Source organism: Leuciscus leuciscus (assembly GCF_965113295.1).
Source record: "Leuciscus leuciscus genome assembly, chromosome: 2".
Taxonomy (NCBI): domain Eukaryota; kingdom Metazoa; phylum Chordata; class Actinopteri; order Cypriniformes; family Leuciscidae; genus Leuciscus; species Leuciscus leuciscus.
In genome coordinates, this window is record NC_138726.1 from 12,921,777 (window position 1) to 12,935,205 (window position 13,429).

The following is a 13,429-nucleotide window of genomic DNA, read 5'->3' on the forward strand; positions in this document are numbered from 1 at the left end:
CTTACATAAAAGTGAAAGTGTGGTCTAGAGATGCACCGGTTGACCGGCCATAAATCGGTTTTGCTCCAAACACACGATCGTCAACCAAATATTTGTTTTATTTTGTCTGACCTATATTCCAGACTTGCACACAAACTGCATTGCAATATTTTCCCAAAATGTCAAGTCTGTGAATAGGACGTTAACACAGGCCAGACAGAGACAGGACAAGTAGCTCTGGGACACAGAGAACAGAGATTGCATCAGCAGAGAAAATACTGTACCAGGCGCAGAAACTCTTCGCGATGCTCGAAATATTAGAAGAAAAATATAAATATTGCATTGTGAGCGGGGTTTATATAAATGTATCTCGGAAGGGAACTGAACTTTCAATGTAATTTTCTTTTCCTCTTACGTTAGTTTTGCACTCCAGGCACAACTTCACATCAGGCATACAAAATATGTAATAAATATTTAATATAAAGTGAGGAGAAGCAAATTTTCCTAGGTCAAACATCTCTTTTACCCACTGCTGTATTTACTTGGTACACCAGGGTACTTCAGATAATACCATGATATTTCAACAAATGTTAAATTGGCATAATTAGCTCAAAATTCACCATTACAAGAGCAACCTAGCTAGAAGAACATTTCTGAAATAAAAGGTATTCTTTGCATGACAAATAAGAAAGCTTCTGGTTGTAGTGTGTCCTTAAAGTTCTTTGTTCCACTGCATTTGGTTTTTATTTGATCTGATCATCACCAATGATTATTAAGTGTAATCTTCCAGAATCGCTAGTTTCTTTAAAGAATAATACAATCATTTGTACTGGAACAGCTGCAGGAAGTGTAGGCATTGACAAACTGTATGCAGTGGTTTGTTTCCGCTTATATTGTAGCCAGATTAAGTAGAAAATTGCTTAATTTGGTGTGTCTTGTGGCTCACAGAACAAAATGAAGGAGCTGGAACTTCTGTGTTCGCTCAAGGAGGTTCCTCTGGACTGCACAGATCCAGAAAATGCAGTGATGGCTTTGAGGTATGACATGAAACCAATTCTGACTCCCTGTAGTGAATCTAAATTGTTCTCAAAGCTGTCGGTTACACCCATTCATCAGAGAATCCTGTTCCCACAAAAATATGAAGCAGCACAACTGTTTTCAACATTGATAATAATAAGAAATGTTTCTTGAGCAGCAAATTAGAGTGATTTCTGAAGGATCATGTGACACTAAAGACTAGAGTAACGATGGTGAAAATCACAGGATTAAATTACATTTTCAAATAGAAAAATGTATTTGTAAACAACAAATTAAACCAACTTTCCAACCCCAACATTTTGAACAATAGTGTACTTATGAAACTATTGCCTGTGTTTTGTTTTGGACAGAGAGAAGTTTTTCCATGAGGTTAATGCCGTGCAGCAGCAAAGAAGCTCCGTTCCACTGGCTAAAACCAAAGCGCTTGTGAAGAGCTTGATAAACCGCTCAGAACTGCTGCTACATGTTACTATAGCACCACAATGCAAGAGTCTGTCTACAACACCAACATGCACACCAGGTTATTTGTGCACGCATTTACACATGCACACACTTGCATAAGCTTACAAATGCGCTTAACAGCCCTTTTAACTTGTCCTTCTTACAGCCTGTAAGTCAGTATCGGACGCTAAATCGATGGCTCCTATAGTGAAGCAGCCTGTGTTCCTGCGCAGTATGTCCGCTCCCTCAGATTTGGAAATGATTGCCAACAACGATGTGGAGTTTACACATGGAGCACAAAGGTACCTCTGTGACAGCAGAAGCATCAAATAACAGTTATAAAACGAATAGGTTCAACTCTCTGATTTGTAAAATTTCCAATATGCGCACACCTGTAAGCACATATCAGTTGAATTTTTATATAAATGTTTATATAACAACCACAGACAGCCTACATTCAGAATAATAAACCACATTACAGTTTCATTAATTTATTTATTAATCATTTATTTATTAATTTTAATTATTTCATTATTTTTATCTTCATGCATTTATTTATTTATACATTTCCAAATATTTATTTATGCATACATTTTTTTTATGTTAAAATACTTTCTCCTATGCCAGCTTAATTGGTCCTTTAAAAGTCATTCAAAATTTGATTTCTCAAAAAGCTTAAAAGTCAATTTGGTGACGTTTCTTGGTAAAAAAACATTTTTTTTTTTTTAATATATATATATATGTAAATGTGTGTGTTTGTTTGTTTGTTTATTTATTTATTTGGGGGGTAATGGTTCAAATTGCTCGGTTTGTATCATGGTTTTAGGTTCACGGTTTCGTTACAGTTCGGTATGTGCTATGTTCAGGGAAAAAAAGGACCACTGTCAAATAAAAATTAAGAAAAAAGGAACAAATGATCTAACTACCAGCAACCGCACAATAAATACAAGAGAGCAAAGATACAAATAAAATAAACAGTGCTTTTCAGGTTTTTCAAGTAGGTCTAACATTAGTTTTCAGGTACAGTAATTGAAAAAAGTAATGAATTGTAAAATAACATTGCAAATTTGACTGTATAAATTAAAGATTTATCCTTTAAGTTACAAAAGCTATTCAATCAAGAACTGTGAGTGATTTCCATGTCTTTTGTTGTTTGATTAACATTAAAAACACACAGCGCAGCAGGAATATTAGGCTGCTGTCACTTTAAGACATAATGCACAGATCCAAAATACTGATACGATTACATCTTTCTCGACTGTACAAGTTCACTGACAGACTATGTCTGCTAGGATACTCATTAAGACGGGCATGTTGACACAATTTTTGTGTGAATTTATCCATTGAAGCGCTAGACTTAAAAGACGGCTCAATATTTGTGCGCTATCTGAGACGTGCGCGCGCTTTGGATGAGTGCCCAGACACAAATCTTCTCACAGCACCTGTGAGTTCACTTTCGTGTCTTGCTCTTGAATGTTTAAATTGGCATGGCTTAAATGAGTTTAGTTTAAACATAGATAGCAACATGTGCTGTTCAGGTCTTGCTTGTGCTTGTGCGCTATCAACACCTGAATTGAATAAAAAGTTTACAAAGAGTGAGCGTTTTGTTCATCAAATTTGAGATGAACCGTGGTGCAAGTGCGTGCCGAATCGTGGGTGGAGAACGGTACGATTTGACTTTTTTTTTTACAGAGAACCGTTACACCCCTAAATATTCTTATATATGTGTACGTGTATATGTATATATGTATGTATATATGGTTAAAGTTTATATTATGGTAAAAGTTGTACAAATTGTAGTAACTAATTGTCTGTCTAGGAGGCGCATCAACCCATCCAGTCACCGGAGCAGCTCTTTTACTCTGCTACAGTCATTGGTCATTGAAGACAGCAAGGACAAGCCCACGTACAGCGTGCTCCTGGGACAGCTGTTTGCCTTCATAGGAACAACACCTGATCAAACTGTAAGATCAGACACATGCAGCAGGACACTTGTCAAACATCAACTGTAGCCATTCAGTGCTCTTCACTTGCAATGTTTCTAAACTGAGTCTTATGCCTGCAGGTTTCCAGCACCAGCTTCCTGTCAGCAGCTCAGACCCGCTGGAGGAGAGGTCGCACGAGGAAGCAGGCTCTGGTTCACATGAGAGAGCTGCTCACCGCTGCTGTTCGGGTGGGAGGGGTCACACATCTGGTCGGCCCAGTTACCATGGTGCTGCAGGGTGGACCAAGGTACGTTCTAAACTGGTTTAACCTCAGGTTGCTGCCAAACTACTGTTCAAACTTTGGGGTCAGTAAGAATTTTCTAAGAAATAAGTACTTTAATTCAGCAATGATGCATTAAATTGTAAATACTGTTATAAAATATTTTTAGTAAAATAAATGCTGTTCTTTTGAACATCATTCTAATATGCTGATTTGCTGCTCAAGAATAATTTCTTATTATTATCAATGTTGAAAAGAGTTGTGTTGCTTCATATTTTTGTGGAAACTGTGATACACTGACATTAAAAAATTTGGGGTAAGAATGTTTAGAAATTAATGTTTTTATTTAGCAAGGGCGCATTCAAATTAATCACGACTAACAGTAAAGACATTTATATTCTTCAGTTTTTAAAAAATATGTTCTTTTAAACTTTTTATGAATCACAGAATCCAGTTTTTGTTTTTTTTTGTTTTTTTTTACCACGGTTATATTAAGCAACAATTGCAGCTGAGCAGCAAATCAGCATGTTAGAATGGTTTCTGAAGGATCATTTGACACTGAAAACTGGAGTAACGATGCTGAAATTTCAGCTTTGCATCACAGAATTACATTTTAAAATATAAAAGTTATTTTAAATGTCAATAATATGTCTCAATAATATTGTTTTACTGTATTATTGATCAAATAAATGCAGTCTTTAATTTAATATTGCTAGATGGATTGCATCTCTACCATGAAGCTTAAGTTGTCCATATGAATGTGCGTGTGTGTAGAGTCGAGGAACTGACCTGCGGAGGCATGATGGAGCAGGTCCAGGAGGCCTTTGGAGAGACCATGACATCAGTGGTGTCTCTCTGTGCCCGTTACCCCATAGCCTGTGCCAACAGCATCGGCCTGCTGTGCACCATCCCTTACACCAGGCAAGCAACTTTAGCCTCATGATTTCACATGTTTTTTGTGGTTTGCAGACCATGTTATTTAACCTAGGTGACCGCAAAGGAAAGGTTGTTTCAGAGGTATATTTTTTCTTAGTCACAGTAGTGAAATTTTGAGGGTAGTGTGACAAAATCTATTGTCAGTAGTGTGGTGGTTTGACCAGCTTGAACCCGATACAAAATCTGTGTGTGGAAATCTTTTGCCCTCACACTAAACTCCCAGTAGTGCAAGTTCCTATTAAATCGACTGCATGCTATACAACAGTAAATTACATCACCTTTAGAAAAGGGTGTGCACCAATTAGTCATGCACAGCGACGGTAAAAAAGTGTATTAAAAAAGTAAATGGTGCTAATTTTGATTTGTTAAATTTAAAATCCTAAAAAGCTACTGTTACAGTAGCAATGTTATTTTAGTATTATTTATAAATTACAATATTCATATTTTCAGTTTTCATTTTTCATTTTTATTTCAGTTGTAGTAATTTTATGTCCTTTTGTAATTTTTATTTCCAGTATTTCGATCTAGCTAATTTATTTATTTTATTTTATTATTTATTTCTTTATTTCAGTTTTTGTTTTAATAATTTTAGTACTTCAGCGGAAACTCATTTTATTTCAGTTAGTTGGCAAGGCTACATTTCTAATTTTCCCATCTAATATTTATTTGTGTTTTATTTTATTTCAGCTTTATTCCAATCAACCAAAATTATTTTTAATAGTTTTAGTTAACGATAACAACACTGTACAGTGGGAAATACGTCAACACTAGACATAAAATAACATAGTAACACTTTACTATAAGGTTCCATTAGTTCATGTTCACTAAAATACACTGCCCAGCCAAAAAAAAAGTTGCTGTTTGGATTTAAATAGGCAAATACTTAAGAGTCTATGCTGGATCATTAGTGCAGTGATTATTATGTTTCTAGCATGTTATATGTTTGCCAACAGTTCTTCTAACCCTATCTGATGGAGTGTATAGCTTTTCATTTCTTAAACAACCATGTAGGAAGACACGAGTATGGCCATATTCCAGGATGAAAATGTCAAGATTCATCAGGCTCAAATTGTGAAAGAATGGTTTGGAGGGAGCATGAAGAATCATTTTCCCATAAAATTGAGTCCAGACCTTAAATTCAGTGAAAGTGTTTGGGATGTGCTGGAGGAGACTTTACAGAGTGCTGGACTCTTGCATTGACAATACAAGATCTTGACCAAAAATGTATGCACCTCTTGATGGAAATTAAATCACATAATTGTGTCTTCCTACATGGTTGTTTAAGAAATGAAAAGCTACACACTCCATCAATTAGAGTTAGATGAACTGTTCCCAAACACATGCTAGAAACATAATAATGACAGATGACTTGGAGTTACATCTGAAGTCGATCTAAGATAAGAATCCTTCATCTAAAGTGTTATCTGATGGTGTCCACAGGAGTGAGGAGCAGTGTCTCGTTCGCAGCGGTTTGGTTCAGCTTATGGACAGGCTGTGTAGCCTGAGCAGTCAGAGGGACTGCAGCTCCAATGAGAAACAAACCAAAAAACAGAAAGTAGCCACGATGGCCTGGGCTGCTTTTCAGGTGCTGGCCAACCGCTGCATTGAGTGGGAGAAAGTCGAAGGTGAGGAAAGTTTACCGATCAAACCACTACAAACCTGTTTAATTACAACAGACGCTAACATTTTTGTCTAATAGGAGGCTCCACAGACGCAGTGCATTCTGGACTGGCACGACAGGTGTCTAGCTTATTAACCAATCACCTGGCTCGGGCGACAGATTGCTGCGGTAACCAAGCGGCAGGGAATGATGCCCTGCAGGATGTGCTCAGTTTGCTCAACGATCTGTCCAGGTAATTCCCGGTTTTCTCTCATTTAACTTCACTCATTTGTATATTACCTTTAAATGTATTAATATCGCATAATACACTACAGTTAAAATTATAGTACATGTGCTTTAATATGACAATTGCTGTTTTAGCTGAAAATTTTCATTTTGGAGCATCCCTACCAGTCACTAATTGTAATTAAGTTTCATTTCCTAAAGTGTGGTCCATAGAGGGTTGAGTACACATGAAAATGGTAACTGTTATCTGTTCAATTTGAGTGTGACATAAATAAAAGCTTAGACGAGTAAGATGTCAATTCAGTTTGTAAATATTTTTGATTGATTGAGTCTGCTCATTCATGATTCATACTACACGACACAATACAGGTTTCATATGTGTGAAAAAACAAGTCCATCAATTAAACTGTGCCTTACTTTCAACTAGTTACACATTATGGAAAATGGAGTAAATGGATTTAGTTGATTTGAACTCATTTCAACTGTTGCATGGCCCTTTCTCCTCTTCCAAGGAGCCACATAGGCAAGACCATCCTGAGCCAGCCTGCCTGTGTGTCCAAGCTTCTGTCACTGCTCCTGGACCAGCGGCCCTCGCCCAAACTGGTGCTGATTATCCTGCAATTATGCCGTGCTGCGCTTCCACTTATGAGTGTGGAGGACTGTGGGAATGTAGCACTTCCTTCCTGGAGCTACTCAACAAATGCACTGGATGCAGAGCAGCAAGACGCCAATGATCCTGCCTTCCGCATCGCATCATTGCTACTGGCCAAGCTGGCAGACTATGTGGTGCCAGGTATGAGAGAGTGTTTTTTTGGTCCCAAAAAAAAATAAAAAAAATATATATATATTAGGGCTGTCAATGTTAACGTGTTAACGCATGTTAAGATTTAACACAATTAATGCAGCATCTTTTTTTTCGGTCATCCTTTGGCTAGCGTTATATTATATGATCACGCTCTTCTTCATGAAAATGTTTTCAAACCATTCAAGCAAGACAAGACAAAAGAGAACGCGCTGCCTGTGAATGTCCTAACACAGACACACACACGGGGCGCACAGAAAGACGTGCACCAATATCGTGTGCACAGACAGCGTCAACACACATTTATGCCAAAATGTCCGTTTTGTTGAGTATCCTCAGAGCTCAAGAGCAGTCTTACATTAGTTAAAGTCTTAAATGAACGTAAAGAGTTGTGAGAGAATGAGGCGCGTGTGAGATCCGTGTCATGTTCAGCAGCGGCTGGTTTTAAAGGGACAGCAGCCAATAATGCTGCCTGTCAGTAAAGTTCATCAAAGAACAAAGGGAACAGAGAAAAGTACTCACTGCTCCTGACTAAATAACTTTTGTAGCTTTAATAAGGATTAGTCTATATTTAATTTATAATTTATGCTGTTTGATAACTTTATTCTATTTCTGTATATGTCCTACCTGTTAGACAGGAAGGAAGGGCACAGGTAAAAATATGAAGACTTCAGATGCAAAAGCCTCTAAGTCCGTCTAAAGTTTGTGTTTATTATTAACATTTTTATCAGGCTCCTATGTATAGGTTTCTACCCAAGTACCGGCGTTTCTGAATAGGCTGAGGCTGGGATTAATAGCCTGGTTAAAACCAGACCATTCTCAGTAGTAACTGAGTTATGGTCTGGCAAAGTTTCATTAATAACTCATTTCCAAAGGGGCGTCACCAACGAATGTCGCTCAAATGCCTCTGGGCACAATTGGATAGACCTAAAACCAATCAGAGCGATCGTCATCGTGTAAAGCCATATGCTGCGTCCAAATTCGCCTAAGTTACACTACGCCATAAAAGTATGTACTCTTTTTGTGAAGAAAAGGTATTTACTTTTGAATGTGTAGCAAAAAAGTAGGCAAGCTTTGGGACATACTACTTCGTCATCTTTATCGGACGGATCTGTCGCGTGCATCCTGTCACGTAAACTGCCCTGTCAATCATCTTGTCACAGTTAAAATCCTCTATTAAATCTAATTTAATTTCCTACCGTTTCAGAGAGAAATGTAGTAGCACTTTCATCTGCCAGTGGGTCTTTCATGGAGACTGTCCTCATGTGTTTGCAATTTGAATATAATAATGCATTTAAAAGTTAGTGCGCTTCACCAACAGACGTCGCTCAAATGCCTCTGGGCGCAATTGGATAGACCTAAAACCAATCAGAGCGATCGTCATCGTGTAAAGCCCGCCTCAACGTTTCTGATTGGTGCCGCGATTTCGACGGATTAGAAATGGGCTTGAATGAGCTCTTTGCCAGACTACTTGCAGAGCAAATCTAAATTTGCCGGAAGTTGTCTGGGTTTTCCCAGGCTATGGGATTTAGTGAGTTTGAAGTGAAAGTATTTGATGAACGTATACTATGTGCGGAGAGCATTCACTCAATATTATTATCTCATTTTTGACAGAGGTGGCTTTTAGAGGCTTTTGCATCAGAGGTCTTCATATATATATGATTTTTTTAAATCTGTTTCTTTCTTTCCTGCTTTATCAGCAAGTTTACTTTTATTTTATCTCCTCACTTAGGTTGCCAGACTTTGCTCTCCCCAAGTGCTTCTGAGCCTGACACTAGTCTGACACGGGCCTGTCCTAAGAGCAGTGCTAAGACTGATAAAGACGCTAGTGAGGAGGGTGAAGCAGTGGATGGCAAGCTGTCCATTTTCATCCATAAGAGAGAAGACCAGTCATCACATGAGGTGCTTCAGCCATTACTCAGGTAATAACACTGGGCGGCCACACTACAAAACACATCACACTCATTGTATTCTTTGATTCTGAAAAAAAGAAAGAAAAGAAACCCATTTTTAAAAAAGTAAATTAAACCCATTTTATAAAAGTTATGATTGATGTCAGTATTCGCACCTTGCAGCAGCTCAGAGGGTCGTCCTTTCCGTCTCGGCACTGGAGCGAACATGGAGAAGGTGGTAAAGATGGATCGAGATATGACAAAGGTCAGCTCTGGTTTAGTGGCTGTTCACTCTTTTGGAGAGCAAAAATCAGTCTTGCTGAATGTGTAAAATCTGTTCACCTTTTTGCAGAGTGGCTGCTGTGAGGTGATCACAGAAGAGGCATCCTCTGCTTTGCGGAAAGCCAATAAGTGGGCTCAATCTGGGCTTATTGTTAGTGTGGGGCCACCAATAGAGAACACTGGCCAGGAGAACTCTGGGGTATCCAATACAGGTGACAAGAAGAAAACTGCCCAGTCTACTGTGTGCCGAGAGAGGAATGGTGAATTGGCTCGGTAAGAAAATATACTTCGCTACCTTTTGAATATCTGAAAGGAAACTGACTGTCTTCAGGAAAGTTTTGTTGGAATTTTGCATTGGATGCATAATAAAGTAGTGTCTATAAGTGCAGCTGCTTTGTGTTCAGGGGTAACTGCCGTATTTATTTATTTAAATAATAGTTCTTACAGTCATTTTACTGAACATTAGATATTTAACGAATGTTCATTGAACATTAGATAGATAACATTAGACATTGACGTTGTTTACAAAAACTTTGCTACCTAAACAACACTACCATTTTCAAAAGTGTGAAATTATGTTGTTGTTTTTTAAAACATTTTGAAAAACATCTCTTCTGCTCAAGGCTGCATTTATTTGTTCAAAAATACAGTTAAAACAGTAATATTGTGAAATATTATTACAATTTAAAATAACTTTTCTATTTGAATCTATTTTTTAAAAGTTTAAAATTCCTGTTGCAAAGCTGAATTTTCAGCATCATTACTCCAGTCTTCAGTGTCACATGATCCATCAGAAATCATTCTAATATGCGGATTTGCTGCTCAAGAAAAATGTCTTATTATTATCAGTGTTGACTTTGCTGTGTGATACACTGCCATCCAAAACTTTGGGGTTAGTAAGATTTAAATAAATAAAGGATTGCTTTTATCAAGCAAGGACATATTAAAATAAATTTCATTTTAAAATATTTCACAATAGAAAAGTTATTTTACATTTATTTGTGAGTCTTTTTGTGAGCAGAAGAGACTTCTTTCAAATACAATAAAACATCTTAATTATCCCAAACTTTTTTTTTTGACCATCACTGTAGTTCTTTTCTAATATCAGAATTTTCCGAAACACAGATCAGATCCAGTGCGGCCCTTCATCAGCGGTCACGTGGCTAACAGCATGGCTGCTGAGGTTATCGCTCTGCTCCACAGTCTTCTGACTGCACCTGAATCCAACACTGCTCAAATATGGACCAGCACAGCAGAAAAGGTGAGCTGCCCTTCTTGATTCTTGCCCTGCTCTAACAAGGGTACCATTACAACTGGCCTATTAAAATTTTACTTGAGTTTCAGTGCTCAATGAAACGCACAACAGTGTTGAAATCTTCCATCTGCTCCTCAGGTGTTGTCCAGGGCCTTGATGTTCATCCCTCAGTTAGGCAAATATGCTGAGAGTATTCTGGAGAGCGGTAACAGCAGTGGCAGGAAGTTATCCAAGCTGCAGGCGATTGGCCGACAGGCTGTGGCGGCTCTCTGTGCTCTAGGTGGATTCAAGGAGACCATCAAGATTGGTTCTGAAGTCCAGGTGACCTATTAATCTAACCTGTCACCCCCCCCTTCCCCCTATTTTGAGCACAGACCTGAAAATGCATTATCCAAACTTAAATAGTTGTAATTCATGAATGCTTTCAGATTATTGCCGAAGTGAAAGCACTTTACGTTAAAATGTTATAGATGTTTAAGTTTACTGTAGAGCAAATTAACTCAATTATACATGCTTTATATCATACCAAGTGGAGGTCAACCGATTGATTGGTTTTGCTGTTTAATCAGCACCGATAACCGATTGCTGGAACTAACATGCATGGTTTCAAATTCAAATCATTTTAAATTCATTAAGTTGTCGACTAGATGCTGCATTAGTGGAGAACAGCAGTATGTTGAGGCTGAGGATGCTAACATTAGTAGTGGTTAAAACAATGTGACAAAAACACACGACCCAAATGTTTAATGTCAGGATTGTTACCATCTATTTGAATTAGTTTATATCCATTTGTTCGCTTTTAAGCTTTTTTTTTTTTTTGCAGCACAGTTGCATATTTAAAGCCAGCGACATGAGAAAAGCAAACTGTATCGTCATGCTGCAGACCGAAACACACACACATCTGAAATGCATCCGAGTTCTGTTCTTTTTTCTTTTCACTGTAATACATATTATGTTATTTTGATAAGATAATCAAGTGTTCTAAAATAGAAGCAAATGTATCAAAGTAAACACAATATACATATGTCTAATTTCAATGCTATATGTAGATATTGAAAGATAGAAAGATAAAAATTAGCATTTTCATTTTTGGGTGAACTATCCCTTTAAGCATGACTGTTTGGTTTATATGAAATGATAAAACTTTACAATTAGAGTCCATTAGTAACATTAACTTACTGAGGTTAATAAAAGTATTGGTCATTGTTAATTTCAACATTTACTAATAGGCCTACATTTTTTCATTTTAAAGTTGTTTCTCTTAACATTAGTTAATGAACTAACATGAATTATCAAGGTATACTTAATATTCATATTTTTTATATGTAAAAATTACAGTACATATTAATGGTTCAGTACTGTTTTTAAATCTTTGTAATAAAGTTCAGCACTGTTTTATGTGTTATGTTTGTTTTCATTCAAAATCTATTTTTAAAACTATTGGTTAATTAATTGATTATTGGTTGGCTTGGGCCAAAAAAAGCGTGCCAAGTGTCATGCTACCATGAAACTGACAGTTAACAGGTACACACACAATTTAGCAGATGAATAATCTCAATGGCTTACGTTGCAAGCTGAAGTATTTGCCTCTGTCCATGTCTGTTCTCTGTGTCAGGTGGTGGGTAAAGGTGTATCGGATAGTGTTGGTGTGGTTATATCCATTAATGAACAAGAGGGCATCGCCACTGTCAAGTTTCCTTCCTGCGATTACCGCCGCACAAGCAAGGCTTCTGATATCCTCACTGTACCCATATCCCGCCTCTGCACCCCCCGCTCTGAGGTAAGCACCTCTCAAATAACTGTAAAACTGCACAATTGTAATTTTGATGTCATATAGTTAGCGATGTCACATATACTATGCTCTTATTTTTTGCATTAAACAATAAAAAAATGTCAGCTTACAGTATCATTCACAGCCCATTATAATCTACCGTTCTATTCAACTGTATGACATAGAGGGCCTTTTTTTTCTCATTGTTATTTCCTTTTAAAAATTTTGCAGACTTTAAAAAATATTTCTTCTCATAATATCATAAATAATATACTTGAAAATAATATACTTATTGTGAACTGAATGTAATGTTTTCGGACATTTCTTTGCATGTTAATTACAATTTAGTGTAAATGTTGTGGGTAATCTTAATTGTGACTGGTTGTCTTCTGTCTCTGATCACTTAAAACTTTGAACACAGTGATCGATCACTGTCTCATTGGTAATTTAGTATTATTATTTTTTATACTACTGTAGCGTTTATTAATGTTTTACATTAGCATTCATTTTTATATTTTCAGTTTTCATTTAAATTTGAGTTTGTTTTTAGTACTTTTGTAATCTTTTTTTTTATTAGTTATTTTTTTAGATTTGCTATTTATTTCATTTTAGTACTTTAATTTTTTTAAGTTTAAGTTTTTCATGTTATATTTGTTTAATTTTATTTCAGTTTTCAAAAAAACATCTTTAATAGTTACTGTTATTAATGATGTGGAATCATCTTAGAACTTTTCCACAGTGATTTTAACAAACATGCCCCAGTTCGTATATATTGAGTAACAACTCAATGTTTACTTACCAAAAGGTAAACTTAACAAATGTAAAGCCAGAAAAACAGATGCTTTTAAATACCATGTTGACATATGATTAAACTTCCCTTGCCATGTCTTGCCTTTGCCTCAGGACTTATCAAGCTTGTTCATTTCTAAAGCAGCTCAGGTATTTGATGTCCTGTCTTAATCTTGGAGCTCTGTGTGTTTGT

General features: G+C 36.8%; 1 protein-coding gene across 1 annotated transcript in view; it reads left to right on the forward strand.

The window, feature by feature from the left end:
* Positions 1-13,429, forward strand: part of hectd4 (HECT domain E3 ubiquitin protein ligase 4) — a 90,150-nt gene that overhangs the window by 42,100 nt on the left and 34,621 nt on the right. The window contains 15 exon segments of the mRNA XM_082153528.1: positions 928-1,016; positions 1,368-1,537; positions 1,625-1,760; positions 3,278-3,422; positions 3,524-3,690; positions 4,438-4,584; positions 6,040-6,224; positions 6,299-6,452; positions 6,958-7,238; positions 8,980-9,169; positions 9,323-9,404; positions 9,492-9,694; positions 10,547-10,682; positions 10,815-10,997; positions 12,292-12,456. Coding sequence (XP_082009654.1) covers positions 928-1,016; positions 1,368-1,537; positions 1,625-1,760; positions 3,278-3,422; positions 3,524-3,690; positions 4,438-4,584; positions 6,040-6,224; positions 6,299-6,452; positions 6,958-7,238; positions 8,980-9,169; positions 9,323-9,404; positions 9,492-9,694; positions 10,547-10,682; positions 10,815-10,997; positions 12,292-12,456 — 2,433 coding nt within the window.